This window comes from Lineus longissimus, chromosome 3 (assembly GCF_910592395.1).
Source record: "Lineus longissimus chromosome 3, tnLinLong1.2, whole genome shotgun sequence".
NCBI lineage: Eukaryota > Metazoa > Nemertea > Pilidiophora > Heteronemertea > Lineidae > Lineus > Lineus longissimus.
The window spans coordinates 2,619,300-2,641,573 of NC_088310.1; the positions used below are offsets into that span (position 1 = coordinate 2,619,300).

Sequence of the window (22,274 nt, forward strand, 5' to 3'; positions counted from 1 at the left end):
ATTGCCTCAACAGAAATCCAATAAAGACAAGAAATTCAAACCAAATTCAATTCAATTACTTGGAGGACGATGCTTTTCTTCTTCTCTGATGAGCTCCAGTGCATCCCAGTCGCATTCATTGTAATGGAATTCCAACAGAACGAATACTGTACGCAGATCTTTTATGACCATTGTTATCAGCACCGCTTATGTTTGAATGATCCCCAGTTTGTCATTAGTTAGACTTCTACACTGTAGATAGATACTGATACTGTAGACAGATACTGTTATTCAGGATTCGAAGGAGACTGCTTCATTTAACAGTGAGACATCTTTAAATGAACGTGATAAAGGCGTTCACATACCCATCAAACCATCATGACAAAATCCAGATAATTGAAACTCTTCTCTTTGAAGTATGAGAGGATAGACTCGCATCAATAAACTGAACAGAAATAATTAGACCAACTTCAATTCAATTAGAAGCTGGATGACACTTTTATTCCATGCTGATGAGCTTCGGTGAATGTCACTCGCTTTCACCATTATGAAATACTGCATACAGAATTTTTCCGAAAAAAGATGGATCAATCAATTTTACGAGCAGAAATTAAGTTTAAACAATTCCCAGTTCAGTCATTTAGTGCCGCTTTTATATTCTAGATAGAGTCATTAAAGCCCTATGCCATTCGTTAACAATTTGAAATTTGTAATTGAATTTGAAAATGTTCAATTTAGTGGATACCGTTTGGAATATAGATGTCAACGTGTAGAGAGATATACAGATACTGTACATACAAAGTTTCAGCTAAGTTGCATGCATGATAACGGCATTGTGTAAAACTATTGCTATCTTCCTGACCCATGATTAAAATAACAAACAGCTTTAAGGATTCAACAGCATGCCTCTAATAGGTGACTGCAGTTTGCAGTAGGAGAGACTGCAGTTTGCAGTAGGAGAGATTGCAGTTTGCAGTAGGAGAGAGTCAGAGTTACTTTGCTTTAGTCCTCAACAGCACACCTGTAATAGGTGACTGCAGTTTGCAGTAGGAGAGACTGCAGTTTGCAGTAGGAGAGACTGCAGTTTGCCGTAGGAGAGAGTCAGAGTTACTTTGCTATAGTCCTCTGTGCCCAGTGCACATTGGTAAAAAGAACATTGGACAATAAAAAGGTCTCCCACTGCCTTAAACCAAAGTGATATTTCATCACCTCGGTCTGGAGCTTATAGTTGCAGAAAATCTTTTCCTTTTCCATTAGTGAGAGTAGATTAGCTTAATTAAACTAAAGGAAATGAGTTTAACAAACGGATTGGTCGCAGTCAGACTTAGTCAAAGCTCATTAGAAAATTTCTCATTTAACTTGAATGGGGGTATAAAGGTAATCAACATGGTGCTGGGATGAATCTTGAAGCCCGTTGAAGAGGCAGAGATAAGTATCTCAAAAACTCTTTCGGGCAGTAACCCTTGTAATCCTAGTATTAAAACTTTAACCTGAGGGTGATGCAGGCGATGAGAGGACCGGGTAGCCTGTCGATTACATGAGGAGGCAGGGATTTGTGTCTCCATAAAAACCTTTAGGTGCAGAGACTGCCTGGCCTGGCCACTTACAAGGATCACTATGGAAGCCATGTTTGGTCAATTTTACAAGTTTAAGGCATTCTCCTCTTCCCTGACACTTCTTGCACTGCAGCCTCTAATTCCATTCCAACAGTTGTTGCCTCAATCAAAGCCCAAGGCCTTTGAAACCAGCCCACCCCAGTGTTCAAATTCAATTTAACTCTTGGTTAGTCAACATGCAAATGCATCACCCATAATAATTAGAACTGCTTGGTCAAGCAACCTCACAGATAACTGGCCAAATCAAGGGGAAACTTGGTTAGCTGGTAATAATTAGCCACACACACTGCAGGAGATCTCATCACACGGCAAATTAATTCTACCTTGTAGCAGACACTATGAATCACATCGGAGATAGTAACACTGTCAATCAATATAGCCGAATTTCATCTGCCAGGTTTCTGGAAATGGGACTAAAGGACGGCAAGTCCTAATCAAAGGGATAAGAAGAATCTATTGAGCATGCTTGGCCTATCAACATTACAATCTACATGCCCATGCAAGCTCAACTTTTCAACTTTTTAATTTTGACCCCAAGTTTTGACAACAGATTTAGTTTGACTCCCTGAGAGATACAATCTTCTCAGAGATCATGAACCTCGCACTGCTTTTAAGTGCAGAAGTCCAAAGATTTTCAGGACATCTATAGCCATCGAAAAACCACTCCAATCCCTGAATGACACCTCCAGATAACGACTTGAAGGCTCAGGACAACCTAAGGAATTGTAATCAAATGTCTTACTGAGCTTCCAGCCAGGCTAAAATGGCTATTGCCTCAGCCAAAGAATTTTTATCGGATCATCAACATAGAAATGTCCAACCATAACGATTGATATTGCAGTTAATAGCCACTATCCACAGCTTGTTTCAAGAGACTTTAAACTGATGAAAATCCTGCTTGAAAAGGTCAATGGTTTAGTGACCAGCTGGATTCCATGATTCCGGAGCTAAATGGGTCTTAGACAATGCTCAGCATCATCAATCATGTATCCCGAAAACAAACTCAATAGCATTTTTCAGATCACCCATGCACCCTTGACTAACTTGGACACTGGAAAACCATGGGAATTGCCATTAAATGTCTCACTAAACTTCCAGCCAGATCAAAATAGCTGTTGCCTCAGCCCAAGACTTTTTATCCGACTGCCAAGATGGCCAACTTTCCAAATGGGGTTGCAGTCAATCTTCAAGAGGCTAAACTGCTGAAAGTGGTGTCTGAGCTTATAGTCAGCATGCTGTTGGTTGTGATCTTCGGGTTGAACGGTTCATAGATGGTGCTATATTTAACCATAATCAATCACGTCTGGACGCATGGACTCCAAATACCACTTGGCATGTTTCCCCGGCTTCAGACCCAATCAGTATGTGAAGCAGGGAAAATAGTCCACCACTTAATCCCAAACGAATGATAAGAGCATGACAGTCCAAACCATGGTTCCTACATTTCTGGATCAATCAGAAGTAAATTGGTCCAAGGAGACCAATTTTAGGTGTACCTCATCACAATTACGATGTGGCCTTTCTACAAGGTTGACCGAAAATTCTTCATTACTCGGCTGAATATTGACTTGGCTATATTTGAACAACTGGTGAAACTGATATCACACAAGTAGTAGTCGGCTTCACCATTGCTCACCATGGTTTTACACCAGTTTATACCTCAAAGCTTTGACGAAGCATTTTAGCAATGTTAGAAGAGCCTCGGGAGTCAAAATGGGTCTGGTTTCTGCATAAAAGGAATATGGTGGCTATTGAGTGTGCTTTTAGTGACAAACAGACGTTTCAAAGTACCTTGCAACTAGCATTTCTAGGCACTCTTGTTTTCAAGGAGCTGCTCAAATACACCCATTATTTGCACAAAAACTAGGGGAAAGAGAGCAGTTACCTGAAAAGAATGTGCTCTTATGACCCATGGACTGCCGGTCTGATCCCCATGGAAAAGTAATGTCTGCTTTAACTTGGTGCTTTATACTGACTGAGGTCTGCCTCAAAGTGCTTTACAACAACAAGTAATGTCTGCTTTAACTTGGTGCTTTACACTAACTGAGATCTGTCTCAAAGTGCTTTACAACAAGAAGTAATGTCTGCTTTAACTTGGTGCTTTATACTGACTGAGGTCTGCCTCAAAGTGCTTAACAACAACAAGTAATGTCTGCTTTAACTTGGTGCTTTACACTGACTGAGGTCTGTCTCAAAGTGCTTTACAACAACAAGTAATGTCTGCTTTAACTTGGTGCTTTACACTGAATGAGGTCTGTCTCAAAGTGCTTAACAACAACAAGTAAAGTCTGCTTTAACTTGGTGCTTTACACTGAATGAGGTCTGTCTCAAAGTGCTTTACAACAACAAGTAATGTCTGCTTTAACTTGGTGCTTTACACTAACTGAGATCTGTCTCAAAGTGCTTTACAACAACAAGTAATGTCTGCTTTAACTTGGTGCTTTACACTGACTGAGATCTGTCTCAAAGTGCTTTACAACAACAAGTAATGTCTGCTTTAACTTGGTGCTTTACACTAACTGAGATCTGTCTCAAAGTGCTTTACAACAACAAGTAATGTCTGCTTTAACTTGGTGCTTTACACTGAATGAGGTCTGTCTCAAAGTGCTTTACAACAACTGTCACTTTCCTCAGGTATACACAGAGGCACTGACGTGACACATTTGAGTTTAACAAGAGCTGATCTGACGAAGTTACCTGCGTAAGTGCAAGCTTGACTATTTTCGCCATGATTACATCCATCTCATCCCCTACTTCATTACCCCAAACTCAGGTCATCACAAGAGGATTTAGTGCTTCTAAAGCCACATCCTACTTAGGATATAATGGATTATTAAAAAATGAAAAAATGCATCATTCAGACTGGAAGTCCGTATACCTGGTGTCATGATTACTCCATCCACCTTATCCGATCTCCCAAGGGATGGTATAATGGGGACAATCCAACGCATCTCTGGCTCGTTATACCTCATCATCCTAGCATCAGACCAGGTAAAAGGATTCAGCGCCTCTAAAGAACATTACCAGAGGATATGGAATTTTCATGCCATACTAACCAGCGCGAAACATGGTTGTGTTTCTGTTAGGTATTATAGGCTTGATCAGTCTCTAGATGAGGTCACTGACTTGTGGTGGATATGCTAGACATAACACAGGATACATTGGCCAGCGGCCTTATGGTCCTTATATCTCATGAGGGAAAACAGTGGCATTAAGATACAATCATTTTATGTTACGATTGAAGAAAACTGAATTTCACGATAGCGATGATCACACTCTGTCTATAAAAACCTTGTTACAAAACATTTAGGATAAGGATGTGTGCAAGAGAGAGATATCCTGATCGAGACGAAGAAGGTGGATCACTTCAACAAAGTCGCCATGTCCACTTCTGACTTTCTGTGACCAGTAACTTTAAGATAAGGATGATGCAAGAGAGCCATCTAGAGACAAAGAAAATGGATTACTTTCCAGTCACATGACAGATAACCCCCAACAAATTAAGCAATTGATCAATGATCAAGCTCCCCAGACAGACAACATACAATTAACCACACCATGCCTCATCTGAGAGGGCCATGATTGCAAAGGCCAGTGATATATAGTCATCAACGACATGATTGTGGGAATCAAAGCTGAAAAACTTGGCTCAAAAACCAGTATAAAATCTGAACCTGATATTTCATGAGAAGAATGGCTTTTCCCTCTGCCCTGCTTCATGTTATATTGCTTCAAATGATACGCAGTTTACTCATAACTAATGAAATCTGTTTTGACGCCTCAGATTTACACAAACTGCTTCAAAGCTTGTCCAAAGGCAAATAGCTTTGACAAATCTATTACTGTCGATCTAAAAGATATTGCCTAAGGTGGTCCATAAATCCCTAATGTAAGAATTACAATACTGATAATCGGTCTTACATTTGAAACCTCAAAGCTAACACAGAATTAACGGATAGACCTCTGGACACAAAAGGCTCAATGTTTAATGCTGGCTAAGGAAGAGAACTAATGCAGCTATTTTAATTAAAGGAGGGAAAGTTCCCTTCAGAAGACGTTCAGCACCAGCTATATATACGAGGTCTTAATGGAGTCAGAGTCTGAGCTCAGAATTGCATTTTTACTGTCATATACCAGTATTTGCTAATATTAAGACTTTCAGCATCAGTATCAGTAAATCTTCCATTTTTTGTGCCTTTATCTTTGAGATACGCGAAAAGTTCTGGGAAAACATTTTACGTAATTTCTTTTGCCTTGCTGATAAAAAATATAGGCTTCAACCTGAAGTGGCACAGTCAGAGAGGTTCCAGGATGATGATTTAATCCCAGACAGTAGCCCTTAAGCAACAGACACACAGAGTACTGGAGATCATTTTGACTTATCCCTGTCTCGCCATCCACTGCACTGTACTTTAGGTATTTGGTCTAAACTTAAAGGGAGACTATAGACAGAAGCCAGGAGGGTAAGACTAAGTTACACAAAGTTGCCAACAGGGGTCTAACCTATCTTAAAGTACATCGAAACTATTCACGCTTGTACAACGAATATATTTGTCACTGAATCAACTCCAGGCCATGAACTGTTGTATAAGTTACCTGAAGACCACTAATTTGATCCTCCAGGTCCCGCCTATAGTCCACCTTCCTTCCTCAAAGATCGTAAAAAACATCATCACCTTCCCCTCCCACAAGACTCCGTATTTTACTTTGGTCAATTGGCCCGATATTGCAGAACAAAGGTTGGTGTCAGCTAACAGTACAAAACCTGCTTCAGGGAACTGCCACCGGAAACCAAACTACCAGGAATCCATTGATCTGGAAGCCTTGTTGATTATCTTCCGCACTTCCTGCTGCTGTCCTGTGGTCAGCACTGCCCAAGGCAACAGGCAACATCATTCTACCACATTTCAATTGCAGCGACAGAACGACAGTGCCTGGAACCCAGGAGACAGCCAAATGTATTGTAAAGATTCACGTTACCTAGGAGACGCCCAAAGTTTTTATCCATCCATTGTTTCATGCCGCCAAAAGTCTTTATTTTTTATCGATCTGTTGTTTTACGCAGCGGCTTTATATCAAATGTCCTTTCCATTAGTTGCCATTAGGTTCTTTCACTGCAGCAGAAAGTCCAATCCATCTGTCACCGTACAAACAATAATGAAGCCAAATATCTCTCCACTGCTTTATACCGCCAAAGGTCTTGATATTGATGTTTTGCGTTGAGCGACCAAGGATCACATGTATCTATGGCTTCATGGGTTCAAAGGGTCTTTTCAGTCTGTTGCTTCAATTCATAGGACCAAGCATCTCATCCATCCCTTGTATCATGCAGCGAAAGGGACTACCTACCTGTTGCCTTATTAGATCATCCACCTGTTGCTTCATTGGAAGAAGGGTCTTACCAATCTGTTTGTCCATGGGACCAAAGGTATTAATGGGACCAAGGGTATTAATGGGACCAAAGGTATTAATGGGACCAAAGGTATTAATGGGACCAAAGGTATTAATGGGACCAAGGGTATTATCGACCTGCTGCTGTATAGGATCAAATGTATTAACAGGCAACCAACTTATCCATCTGATAATCAAATCTGACAAAAATAATGAAAATTGGACAGACAGGATGTCTGATACACTGGAGAAAAGATATCCAGCTACCACTATGTAATAGTTTTTTAGCGAAAATTTGATTATCATAAAAAAGTATGAAGTTGAAAGCGTCAATTGATCGTCAAGTTCGGTTGTCACAGCAACATCATTTGAAGCCAAGTCATGCTCCGTGAGCACGGATTTCCAACCCAGTCAAAATCTGATTATCTTTAAAAAACGCTGGGAAATGAAGTTGAAAAGGTCATTTAATCCCAAGTGTTTGTAATACCATTACCCAGCGAGTCACGCTCCTAGAAGCTGGAATGACCTTTTCTTTATTAGCGTTGGCCAATTTCAATTATGCATCGGTGCCCACCAGCCAAGAGGGGCAGGGATGCGATCTAGTGACTCGTGCAGCTGATATATCCCATGATCCTCGCCATTATTCACTCGGAGCGACAATGCTGTGTCCGACCCATTGTTGGAAATCGATTGCCAGATGATCAAGTTGACAAGATTGGCAACTAAGTAATCAACTTGGCACCCAAGGAACAAGATCCCACAGCCCTTTAATGTGCTCTAACGCACCCTGTTATAACGATGGGGATTGGACTTATATGGTCCATGGTTATATGAACATAATCTTCATCTAACCACAATAGTCTAAGTAGTAGATCACTTGTACCATTACCAGAGATCTGTTGTTGCCTTGCTGATGATAATCGAAATGATATCAATGTTATCATTATTGGTGATTCCACACCCGTTAAATCACCAGCTCTGTGATAATCTTATGGGAGGAGAATAGGCAGAAGCCATTGATCATTACGCCTGCTATTGTCTTGCATAGAAATGAACAGTCCACAAGATAAGGTGACTTGTCCCACTTCTAGAGACCTGTTGCCTTTGGTGATTATTGTAACAATATCAATATCATCATCATTGGAATATTGCACCTGTTAAATCATCAGATCAATAATAATCTTTCACAATGGGAGGACAGCCACTGGCGGATCATTAGGTGTGATATTGACCATAGAATAGAGCCGTCACATATGATTCCCTGAAATGGACAATCAATACCAGACAAATGACACACTTCTCATGAAAGATGCCGGTAGATGACTGTTCCACTATCTTCGATTTTTATCAACAGATCATCATATTCCTCCCACAAAAGCATCTATGGAGTGATATCTGGTTAGTCTAAACCAACTAAGATAACCTGTTGGAACACTAATCAATCTAAATATCTCCCCAGTGCAAATGCCAAGGCCAATCTCGTTAACAACAGATGGGTACACAAGATAGATTACACTTGAATCTTTTGGAAATAAGCAGTAAAGATTTCCTTTTGATACTATGTTTTGCCAAGGACAAATCAAATTGGACTTTTGAAGCATTCATCGAAAAATACAATGGGTTCAGTGCAGTTTGGTAAGATCCCTTGAAGCCAGGGATCAAACGTTGCGATTCTTTACTGTGGCGGTAATGTGATGGAAATGATTAAATAGATAAATGAAAAACAGAGTTTGGAAGTGCTAGGATAATGAATAGGAATAAGACAAAGATGGAGCAAAAGAAATTTGTTTTTGGGTTTGTTTATCATAGAAATTCCAAACTCTTGTAATAAAATGATTCCTACCAAGGTAAGCGGCGCTCGATGACATGCATCTCGTCAACTACAGATGGACACTAAAGAACAAAAACAAAACACAGAATAAGAAAAAAACAACAAAATAAAAGTAAATAAATGAATAAATAAATACATTAGCACAACATGGACATACAGCAATGGTCAAAATCATGCTATCACCAAGTATTATAGACAGGGCTTGAGAATTTCATGCGGAAGTCTGCATATCAGCTGGCGCAACTACTAATGGTATTTGCATGTATAGTTTTTTATGATAGTACCTTACTCCTAAACGAAGCAACACATTTTCCATCATGGACAGGATTCCTGTCACGTCCGCCCTAGCCAGATAAATAACCAACAACAGTATGCAATTACCATGATTATAGAGCTGCTTGTCTTCTACCGCTAATCAATACAAACATCGCGGAGGAAAGATTATTCGCAAAGTTCTACCCTTATGAGTCTGTGGTAGCCATTCGTCTCTTTTAAAATGAAATGAGGAGTACCTTGGAGTTCAAGGATAGTGACTTATTTCCCTTGGAAAAGTTGATTATCTCAGCCAAATTTCTTTGAAATTACCCAGGAATGTACTGGTAATATGAGATCGGTTAAAATTAGTTGATATTCTCTCACAGATACATCATAAAACTCAGATAACAGTAATTATTGTCTAACACAAAATCATCAAAGCCCTTCATAAGACATAAGGCCAATCAAAATGAAATATAGGTATTCTTATCACGCAATTTCTATCTGAATAAATATCAAACAGAAAATGAGACAAATCCACCCAAAGCCAATTAATTTGTTCAGTACGTGACGCTGAACATGATTTTCAAGGTGACCTCCTGAAACATAAACGGAAGTATCTTTTATGAGGTAATAAGAGATGATTTATGAAGTATCATGAATGAATATGCACTGATCATAAGGTGCATATGTTTGAGAAATTATTCATAACTGAGGAGGGGCATTGATCATCAGTGTTCTTCAAATGATAACGGAGCAGTGTCAGAGAATACCAGATAGATATAGGAAATAGAAGGCCTTAATAGGGCCTAGGGAGTAAACATACATTTATTCTTAAAAGGTGAAACAACATTTTCAAAAGTGCGGAAATGACTCCAGGCCAAGATGTCAAACATTTTGATGAGACGTGTGGGAGGAATAGTGCTTAGAATAGAACACAAAATCAATATGAATATAATTCTTTACACTGAGTGGCCAAGAATTCTATTGCCATCTGCTTGTGACGTGTTCAGGTTTTCAATAGCAGTTCTTTCACGGACAACTGTATCCTAAACAACAGCTAGGCCACAAATGATACTTCTTAATCATTACATTGTGGTGCTTTCACTTTGATGAGGTACGCTGTGAAAGAATGAGTTCTGATGCTGGAGGCTCATCCAATGCCAAAGAGCATGACTGGTAGATTCATAAGACAAAGTTGAGTTATCTGTAGATTCAGCTATCTTGGATCATCTTTTATGATAGAATATTCATATAAAACAGGGGAGGGGGCGTTTTTTATGCATAGCTTTACATAAATAAGTTGAAAACACCCTGAACCTTAGGAATATTTAAGGTAAATGACTATCCTCAACCTGTAGAGTACATGGGCAAGTTACATACTGAACCACGAAATCCTGACCAAGAGCTTGAACAATACTCGGTAAACTGAATCAGGCTATTACTCAGTAAACAATATCCTGAACTGAATAACGGTACAAAATTATCACTTTTGAGAATGTCCCAATAGGCTGACCATAGCCACCACCATTTTGGCTGGAAGTTGAAATCCTAAAGCAATTAGAGCTCTTTCAAAACGAAGTGTATGCCAATTTCAAGGGTGGGAGTTTGTTCTTTGGTGTCCAGAGAACAGTCTCCCATCCTCGACATTGGCATACACTTCATTCAGATTTCAAGTTCTACCGTAGACAAAAGGGTGGTGCCTTTGGTCAACCCTACAGGGCCACATCTATCTGTTTCATGCTGGGGATGCCAAACAGCAGCAGGGCAAGAATATCTCACTTCCAAGATCTGCCGCCAATGAAACAATTTCTTCTATCGTGTCACTAGGATAAGGAAAATAACAGTTCAACATTGACATTGGAGAGGACATAAATAATGTAAGTGAGGTAGCTGAATGAAAAAAGAGCAATCGATCATTTAGCAATTTCCTGTTGCTTTCATGCCAAGCGGCACGGCTGCACTGAAATGGAAGATCTGTGACCAGTAAGTGGGCTGTAGTGATGGAAAAAGTTATTGGAGGATGGCGACAGCTGTGAGGTAAAAAGAGGGACTGGTCACACATTGAGGGGTTGCACCTTGCTTGATTTGACAATTTTCTGACAATTTCATGTTGTACAGGACGACAATATGACATGAGATCACGTGACAGGATGTCATCACGTGACTTCCCCTGGTGGAACCTACCTGTTGTCATTGATGTTGTTCTGTTGTTGCCAATTAGATGGCATGCTAATATTTAGTTGTTGACAGTGTTAGCCTATAATGTTATACATGGTGAAAGTAGCATCCAGGGAGACATGGAGATGATTAGAAAAGCAATGAAAATGACGTCAAGTGATGTATCTGCAGCCTATTCATATCTTACATACTCCTTCGGGAATATGTAGTATCACGACAATATATTTGCCATCACAACAAGAACAAGAATTGGTATGCATGGTGAACATCGCTTGTGTGTCATCTTGGTTCAAGCATGATTGGAACCAACAAATTGAAAAAATCTGCATATTACATATATATTTATGTCACTTCAGCATGAACAAGGGTTTATATGCATCATGTACAGGGCTTCATATGTTATCTAGGTCTATGGAAGATTGGAACGAAGACCATGACAGAATTGATCATCCAAGTGTGAACCCACATGTGCTGTTTAATAATAGATGATGTAACAAAGTAAACAATCAACCTGGAACATCTAAAATCAAGGTATAATTGATAAAAGTCAGTGGTAAACACACTAAAGCCAGATGAACTCCCTGGCAGAGCTCAAGCTTTCGTGAGTTTTTATCAACAATTGACAAAAAAATTTTAAATTTTTTTTTCTTTTTCGGTTTTCAGCAAATTTGAGTAAGGCTGGCTTGCTGAATGACAAAAATTTTTTAATTTTTTTTTTCTTTTTCGGCAATTTTGAGTGCGGCTTGCTATTAAATGACAGAAAAAAATGAAAATGTTCAGTTAATAAAAAAGTCTCGCCAAATCACAGCAATGGATATCCCACTTTAAAAAGTGAACACTTTGATAACTTACCCCATGCTATCAGGCTATACTTGCCACTCAGGTCTGGTGGGTCCTGCAGCTTCAATGTTTCCCTACGCCATGAATATTTAAGAGCCTCATCCTCAATCCAGGAAGAAGATCTGCAATGAAGAATTGTTATGAAAACTCGTCAAAGATTGTCAAAATGTAAACAAAAACAAAGGAGATTTGCCTTTGAACGATCACTGATTTGCACAGACCCAAAATGGGCTACAACATTCATCACGCTGTGATCAGATTGGCATTCCATAAAGTCCCCCCTCCCTGCCTATATATCTGTGCAACAGACAAAAACTACATGAAATAGGCCTTTATTAGCTTGATCAGCCCAAAAGTAATTCCATTAGGTTCAGCTGGATCTGGAGTACCCTTAGCGAACGGAAACACGTTAAAATCTAATGAAGAGGACAACGCATTCTCTCAGAGATTTTTGTCATTCGCTTGAACTACAGACTCATCAACAAATTATAAGCCGATTGTGAAATTACTTTTTCTAAGGAGCAGCAGAAGGAGATGGGGGCTGTCTGATGAGAAAATAATCTTCAGGAAGGCAAGGCTGCCGCCATATCAGGGTCAAAACCAATGTGATAATATCGAAGTGTTAGGACATTGTTGCATGAGCACCGATGCGGTGCACTTCATCCAAAAACGTCGAGTCAAACGAGCAAAATATCAAAACAAATTTTTATGGATGAAGATTGTTAAGAAGTACAACTGATTCTCATGGGTATCGCACTAATCAGTGCTTGAGATCCATCAAGAAATAATAAGCTGATTACCAGATCGCTTTCACAGAAGATGATGACTTCTTTTTGCCGTCAGAATCTTTTCGCCGTTGTTGATCATGCTGGCTGTATTTCATATCCAGCTTTCATTTGATTGTTTTCGATCCACCTGGAAATGCCGGGTGAAGGTAGGTAGACTGGTGCAGTGACTCGGCTAAAATAGTAAGCCTCAGATGTCCTCAGGCGGTCAGACAGGACACTAGGAATTGACTGTCTTCCCGCCAGAGTGCAAGTATTCATATGATTGTGATATAATCATGATATTTGAAGCAATAGTTTTTGGTCTTGTTTGTTCTCTGTTGGTTAGCTATAAAATTGACATGTTGATTTGGAAATCATCATTGGCCTGTGCCTTATCTGGGACCTCACAGTGTAGCCCCTTGGTGGTTACCGTTTGCGTTTAAGCAGTGTTTAATTGAAGTCTGTCATGGCACCATGCAGTCAGAATATCAATCAATCGCCTTAGATGGTAATAGATGCTTAGAATTCAAGATGGCCACTTTGGCGACCATCTTGGATTCGATAAATGTTAATTAAAACGTTCAACTGGTTGTGACTGTCTACCACAAAGTTTCCATCTCAGATTTATTGCCATGCTATGTGACACACCACCATATGTTATCTTCACTTGAATGCACCATTTTTCAAAAGCCAGGACAACTCCCAGTACACTGCTTCTTCTAACTTTCCGCGCAATTAACTAACAACTTGATTACTCTGTAAATTAAATTCCGAGGATTTATGCGCTCTTTAATGTGTGGCGACAATCACGGAATCGAACCCTAAATTATTCATGCCGCAATTTTAAAGATCATAAAGTTTTCTCTAATTTCAATTCTCTTGTTTAAATATTTGATACAAATCAGACTCTGAGGAGCGTTCAGAGTTAGTTAACAAGAATTCAGTGCAGACTCACTCACATTTTAATTCCGATCTGATGAAATCTGATTAGTAATAGAACTACCCTGAAAGCTTACTACAGTAGAATTAAACTCCGGCACGCACCGGCATCAGGCATTCCCAAGGAATTACTGACTGAGCATGATATCGACACTTATGACTTGAAGAACGCAAAAACAGCGCAATTCAATATTTTTTTCAAATCCCTGTTTTCTAACTGATTCTGCTAAAATGAACCAGGAACACTACATCCGGCCCATCAGGTAATTGGCAATTCAGATTACCCAACAGCATGGTTGACAGGAAGTGACTGGAAGGGGAAGAATCATCAAACGTGCCAATTCACCAGCATGTAATTTTCAATAACCATGCAAATATCTGCTCAGGTAGATCATGTACATGCAGTTCTCCTTCCTTGCTAGAGTGGCCAGAGTGGAAAAATGGTCCAGTGGAACAAGCCCTTTAATCTCATACGAAAACCAACGAATTCATCTTATGATATTTTTCCTGAAGATTTTTTCCAGCAAACTATGCATAAATGTCGCAGGAAATATAACTTAAAATAACTTTCTATCAAGTCTCATGCATCTTTGTAATTCAATAACAACAATGAAATGAATTAACAATGAGATATTGATTGAACATGTAGTGACTCCTCTGAGAACGTGGCTGAGCAAAGGTCAAGTGAAATTGAAAGCTTAAAGAATCAAGAATGACATGAGAGTATTGGGGGGGGGGGGGGCTGTCAGAACCACCACTGTCCATGGCGAGTTGGGACAGGTGATCGAATGCTGGATAGGCAACACTCCGTGGGGCCACAGAACAACACTTGTTGTCAAGTCTTTCGATGGTGGAATTACACAGAAACAGACCAAAAACAAGGAGAAGATCCGCACCGAGGCTGAACTTAGGTGGACCTGAAGGAGTTGCCAAAGATTGACAAAAGTTGCGTGGATTTGCAGCTCATCTATACTTCAGTCAGAGTGGAAGGGAAAACGTATGTAGAAAGTGAAGAATTAAATAAGTACTTAACTCACACAATATGAAAATTTACGTCCAAGTGTCCAATGAGCACATGAAGAATTCAATTTGTGCTTTTGATCAAATTTAACGTGAAATGTATACAATAATTCTCTTAACAACCACGACCAGGCGATATGAACTAACTAAGCCAATCAAGAGTCCGCTTGAGGCAGAAAATTAACAATTCCACTTATGTACCAACCTATCTTTATCCAGCACGATCCCAGATACTGGGTATAAATGGAATTATGCCGCATTCATCAGCTGCAATCAGACATATTCAAGCTAACCTAATCAAATAGATATTGTTTAGAGGTGCAATATGTAGGTCTGGTTCTGGAGTGTTTATACCGACCAGATTCATGTTTGTAGCAATTTCGAAAGTAAGGCAGATTCATAGTTAACCCACACACACAGGCTACCAGCAAGAAATAATAAAGACTAGTCTTTATTACTTCTTGCTGCCGACAGCCTTAATAGTGCCAACTCACATGGGATCCATCTCTGACTGAGGTCCTCGCCCCGTACTGCTCTGGTCATGACTGTTAAGGGGGCCTTCATTAACTATCCTGATGGTCTGCGTTAACGGTCATGGAACATGATAGGGAATGAAATAGATCTGCCAAGCCAAGGATTCAGGTAAATGAGTTCAAGGATTTGGGTAAATGAGTACATAGTCCATCAACAACTTCATGTGGTTTATGACGTCTAGAAGAGAGATCAGGGTTAGATCTACAGCGAATCTGAGAACTCTTTTCAGTATGAATGATATACTGCAGCTATTTCTTATATAACATTTACTATCTTAGGTGGTACAGTATGGCTAATTAGGGTGCACGCTGTCATGTTATTACAAAACTCTCCTAAAATGGCAAGTATTTTGTCTGTAACCTGGGATTCACCCCGTCTAATCATTAGTTCCACACTTTACATCAAACTTCATAAACAATGGATGGTGTGTCCGCAACCCCAGTACAAACTCATAATGGAGTATACGAAATCATGAATAATTGAGAAAAGTTTTTTACAATTGTGGTATCAAAATGGTTCTGTTGCATTTCCATTTGGTTATAATGAGGCTGTGTCAGAGCGGCGCAGTTGCTATATCGATGTTTGAAATAAACATCAGCACATGTCACCTCAGGTCATACGTTGTGACTTCCAGTTCCATTGGCGCACATCTTTATGTGAATAAAAAAGTTTAAATCTTTATCTTTTCAGTACCCTGCTCACATATATACAAATTCAACCAGAAATTAACAACCCCCCATATACCTCTCAATGTGATGCAAGTACTAAGTAAATGACACAGCATGCTCACAACAGTTGACATTTACATCAGCAACTAATAACTTACACATAGCTGGAAGTCAATATTCTCCACAAATATCTTGCAAACTTTAAAGGGGTACGCCGTTCATAATTGAATATCTGTCTACCCAATGGCAATGCTGACATTTTCATTTAGTCCGTTTACGCAATTGGACATATATTCAAATTCAGTTACATTTTTACAAATTTTAAATATTTCTACAAACAGTGTAGGTCTTTAAACATTCCATGAATACCGCACATTAATCAAGATCACCTCATTAATTTCTCACGTTGCTGAAAAAAAACTGACTTTGTACCCACTCCTGCTAAGTATTCCTAGTCAAATAATTATTAATTACTCCTGATTTTGCAGCAATATCCATCACATCCAAAAAACTCTAACTAAACCAGGAAATCCTCCATTAATCATGTACCCGCATTGCAACAGTCTTGACCACCTAATCTGCAAGAATAGATCACCATCATAATCATTAATTAAAGTATAAATAACTACTTAATGTGCTTGCTGGACTTTTTTCACGTTTGATGACGCAATAAAAAAGGAATTGGGTCAAATGAAGATACCAGATGGCTTCAAGAAGTCATCCTTCATGTGGAATTCCCTGATTTTCTGCTTCTGATTCCCAGGACATAATAGAAGAAATTGATGCTCAGATTTCACAAAAGGCAGACAATAGTGTTCAATTGAACAACCAGTCTGTCTCAACCTGTCAATCTCGCAGCGACATGCGACTCATTTTGCCATGGCAGGTCACATATGCTCAAATGAATCTGTAAGTGAGTGTCCGCCTTCCGGATATGCCGGAGATGACTGTCTAATCGAAATTTGAATCACAAATTATAGTTGTTGGAGTGTTGTTGGCCGAATCATGATGGGAGGGAGGCTTATGTTGACAAATCCAGATTGGCGTGGTTGCCCCACACAGCATCGCTAACACCTGTTGAACCAAACTAACCTACAGAGGTAGGGCAGTTGGTCTTTAAGTACTCAAATTTAGATTTGAAAATATTACCAACATACAGTTACTGACATTTAAGTAGGCTTGATAGTTCTATAGGCATAGGCGGCCGACAAATGTACAACAGATGGACACCTGTTCTTCAAACCAAACATACAGGGGTGTACCTCAACAAGTGCACATGGGCAATGATACTCTGTTTGTAAAAAATTGGAAAATGTGAACTCAAATTTGCACACATTTCGAATTACTTAGTCTTATGTGTGGAAACTGACTGAATGTACGATGCCGCTATGTGGACAAATACAAATATAACAGACGCCAAGTTTTGGTAAATTTGGATACAAACGGTAAACCAAACTGCACTACGACAAGTTTCACTTCCATTTACCTTAGCGACAAGAAAGTAAAATGAACACCAACAGCACAGGTCATGCTCAGTTTTACACTTGAAGTTAGAAAATTGACAATTGAAATCTGACACTGACACAGGTACAGTATAGTTAACACATAGTAGGCCTACTAAAGCACCGCAGATATAGACACTATGTTGTGAAAGAGTTGTTGTACAAGAGTAACACCTACCTTCTGGTCGTGACCAGATGCCACAAGCAGACACCTTATGCCAATACTGTCCACAAGCACGAAATCCTGTCTACTTAAATACAGATTTATTTCGATACACTCCCTAGAGAGAAATGATAAGCATCTCCATAAACAACCAATGACGATTAGTCCATGTGCAACACAACGTGCTCATCAAATGTTGCAGCGTACACACTGCGACGTGCTGAGCTACTCTCCCGTTCCTGAGGCTTAGAAAGGGATTGGCTGACACAGCCAACTCATATGAGGTTTGTCAGACGAGATAGATAAAGGCAGACGGCATGTAATTGTCCTGTTGTCTTATTCAATGAGAGAATGAGTCTATGCGAATGAAGCTCTGATAAAAGTAACCAAGTGATGAAAATGTGTTATCAGCTGATTGAACACAGAAGGCCATTTGGTCGCTGAATATTGAGATAACGTCTGGTAGAATACTGCAGAACAATGTGAAGAGCACGCCCTGATGATTGTCGGTTGACGTGTAAAGGTAAACACTGCTCATTACCAATCAAGAATGGCCAGTTTCAGCAGATGGTCTCCCTGTTCAGCAGACGATACATCCACACCCAGCTCAAGGCACCCAGCTCAACAATGAGAGGGAATGGTCTTCTTCAGGATGCCAGGATGGACCAAACAATCGCCAGGATTTTTAGCCAAGACACGTCTGTTTTAGCGAGATTCAGGACATAGTGGGATTTTAGCACATCATGTATCCTTATGAAGCTCTAGAACTTATTTCTTTTCTCTACATGTGTAGCAGATGATCAATCATTCAATCAATCATTTAAGTGTGGAGCTTATCTTGTGGCAAAAAACAGCTAGCAGTGAAGCAGACGACAGATCATGTCCAGCTTTCCTACAAGTTTCTCAGAGATTTTCCCTCTTACCATATCATCTCCAAATCAAGATTGAGAATGCATCGGCAGATGCTCTCCATGTGACGTGATTGATAAATCAATATCATAATTTTAGTCGGGCAGTTTTCTCAGGAACAACAGCGGCACGAGAAAGGATATTCAGTAGACATTCGCAATTCGAAGCAGACAATCGATCAAAGACACAGTGTTCTTCTCTTTTTTCTAAGAAATGTAAACTTCTTCTTCCAAAGACTGACAATTTTAAAGTGAAGTACTTCATCATACATCATCGTCAAAAACTAAAATTTTATGACAAGAATGGTCATTCAGCAAATGTTCACTTTGTCAGCACACAACACATCAATGATTTATTCTTGAGGTTTCACGGACATGTTTCCATGTCTACGAATCAAAAATGAAAATTTATTGGCATACGATCTCCACAACATGACATACGTGATCAATCAATCAAACGATATCAGTATTTTTCCCCGAGGTTTCTCAGAAAGGTCAGCGGCAAGAATCACAGACCCGCAAGAAAAAGCCAACCTTTGAATGAGGCAAATGACCAATCACCTCATTCGGTAGATGGAGTTTCTTGGAAACACACATCTATGACAAAAACCTGATGTATAGCCATTTGGATTTTCACCTGATCCTCCCTGGTATTTACAAAATTTGCTCACATTTGAGCTTAAAATGTCAAGACAGATGCCAAGCTCAGGTATGGATCCATGGAGTGACATCCCTCACCCCTTATTTGAGAAAATACTTTGAAATCAACCTCAGATTTTGGGAAATTGATGAAAATAACCCTTTTTATTGGCTCCCTTCTGGATCTGCTCATGAGGCTGTTATTCAAAGAGAAGAGTTCACCATGGGCCGCTCCAAAACACTAGGCGTAAGCTAGCCAAGAAGCAGATGAAACTGCAAGACATTTACTGCTGTCTGGGGAATCTTGTGAGAGAGAAATAACACCTGGTCCTTGGTGATATGTAGCACTGCTTTCCTTCACATCAAGGCAAATCGGCAACATTTTTAAGCAGATTTCTTTCACAATTATGCAGCTTTTTACCAATCAAGAATTCCAAATTCCAGCAGAAACTTCTTGCAATATTCGAGAGTGGCCATGTTTCAGCAGATGCTCACGGTGTGAAGCAGACGGTAGATCAATACCAAAGAGCAGAGATGGCCATGAAGACCTGCCCAACTGTAGTTACCTTCGAGACAAGGCTTAGATTAGCCAAAGAGCAGGTGGGGCTACATGGCATTTACCATGGTCAGGGGAATATGTTGGAGCAAAACAACACCTGGGTCTTGAGCGATGGAATAAGGAGGACATATCACCATCATAGACCTAATGGTTTGCTTCTCCGCCTATAACCTACTACTCTAGATTATCACTGAGATCAGGATCGATATCATACAGGCTCGTTAAAAATACTCGTTTGTCACAAGATGTATAGAAAGTGACAACCTCATCGATCGTATTTCAACGCAATAAATCTGAAATTATATGCTGCAACATCAATAAATTGAATGTAATAGTATATCAATTTTTGTATGACGGATGATTTTCCAAGGACATTCAAGAACCAGGATAAGATCATTGGTTTTGGGACACAAATTAAAGACAGTCATCACCAAAGTTGTATTGTTACACATTTCCTGACAGACGGCTAGAAGGATTTACTTCCATCCATGACTCGCAGAGGTTACCATAAGAAAAACTTTAGTATGATAAGAGCCACCTGAAAGCAAGTAAGAGAACTAATCTTGCCTGTAGCAGTTCGGCTCAGGTGCTATTTTTCGCTAGTAATTTATATTGTAAACATTGCTTGGCTTCTTACAAACTTTGTCAGAACAACATACAACAGGCTTCTAATACTTGATGCAAGTTTATTTTCTTCTGTTCGCAAGTTGTTTTTGCTCCACCCGAGCTCACCAACAGCATGTGTGATGAAATAAACACATGCTGAGATCCGGGCTGCAACAGTAACCTATTCATAAAGGAATTCACTCAAAATGCAGTACCAACAAAAATTACATATAAATCACTCCAAAATATAAACCTCTCAAAGACATACTCGGTATCAAGCTGGACTCCAAGGCAATCATTCACAGCTCTACCTCCATCATAGCACTGATAGTGTGTTCTGTCAAATGCCCTTCAAATAATTAGAGAGGTCCTTCAAGAAAATTGACATTGCTAGATGAAAGCCATTTCTGGATGCTAATAATTTCTCCACTTAGGGACAATTTGAAAGAAGTGGCGTTCGTTGCTATGCTCGGGGACAAGTAGACAAAGCAGCAACCTGTCATGACTCCTGTGTTCTCTCACTATAGGTGCTATTGTTGTTATCATCAGTGGGCAAAAATCTCTTTACTTCCCGGTCAATAGTTTGGAAATTAGAAGTGGCTTGTACACTGCACATTTTGACCAGGTAAAGGAAGACCACTACGAATGTGTATGATTAGGTAAAATCTGAACACCATGGATCTCAAAGACCCCTTTCACCTGAAACAGTCTGAATGATGTGTGTTGCACGAAGCAATGTTACTTTTGGACTGAAGTTTCAATGGACTCCTCTTCCGACAAAACCTTCATCCCCCACAATCCACAACATGCAAACTGGAAACTGTGCCAAAAGCATAACGTCATAAAAATTCATAGACGCAAACCTGCCAATTTCAGGAAAGGAATATTCCGATCTGGCAACAAATCATTGAAAATAGACAAGGGAGTTCTATAAAAAGTAACAGAAGATGCAGCTGAGGAAAATTATCTTGTCACAGTCACTGATTTGTACCAACTGAATGACCTGAGGGAGTAGCCAGACATAAATGAAAATATCAGTTCTACTGAGATGTCGGGTACGTGATTTATAACCACATCAATCACTTTTATGGTAAACACAAAAAACATTGGGGAAAGATTGAGCATATATTTACTACTTTGAACCAATCGCACTGATATGAAATGAGACACTCGCTCATCCAACCAATAGAAAAAGAAGCTGAAGGTCCATTATTAATGGAGAATCGGGCCAAAGAAGAGAAGCTGACAGTTCATTATTGATTGAGAATCTGGCTAAGGACAAGCTGAAGGTCCATTTTTGATGGAGAATCTGGACAGGAAGAGAAGTCGAGTCCATTACTGATAGAGAATCTGGCTAAAAAGAGAAGCTGAAGGTCCATTATTATCATTATTGATGATGGAGAAACTGACCTCGCCCAAGGCTCTCGATGACGATATCACCCTTGCTAGTGTGGCCTGTGTGATGTGTTCACAGTTTCCATCTGATCTCCTATAACATATACAACAACTAACACTGTCACTGTTACTGTGACCTACTATACAGGGTGGCCCAGGATTATTTTCCCTGGCACAACTCCTAGACTTCTTTCTGGGCCACCCTGTAGCCTAGTCATTAAAACATGATTTCAGGGACGTTTGATGAATTAATGGGTCTTGGCCCTTGGGTGACAAGTGTCATATTCATGCTTCAAATAAATCAGACTTACCGAGTGCAGCAATCTGATGTTGGGATGAAGTCAGCAGTAAATTAACATGAAACAATGCAAAAGTTGAAGTCAAAAATTTTCATTTCCGGGTTTGATGTTGTTTTGAAATGACATGTGCTTTGGTTCCAAGAAGAAACGTAACGAGCTTTGTGATTGGTCAAAACTAAAAC

The 22,274-nt window shown here is 39.7% G+C and overlaps 1 protein-coding gene across 2 annotated transcripts in view; it reads right to left on the reverse strand.

The window, feature by feature from the left end:
- Nucleotides 1-22,220, reverse strand: part of LOC135485365 (protein dispatched homolog 1-like) — a 40,418-nt gene extending 18,198 nt beyond the window's left edge. The window contains exons 1-3 of one of the 2 annotated variants that reach the window (XM_064767303.1): nt 22,105-22,220; nt 12,106-12,215; nt 8,830-8,879 (exon numbers count right to left, since the gene is read on the reverse strand). In XM_064767303.1, the coding sequence (XP_064623373.1) occupies nt 8,830-8,858 (29 nt within the window). In that variant the 5' untranslated portion in view covers nt 8,859-8,879; nt 12,106-12,215; nt 22,105-22,220. The remainder of the gene's footprint in view (nt 1-8,829; nt 8,880-12,105; nt 12,216-22,104) is intronic. The other variant, XM_064767304.1, reaches the window with a different exon arrangement.
- Nucleotides 22,221-22,274: the final 54 nt, after the last annotated feature.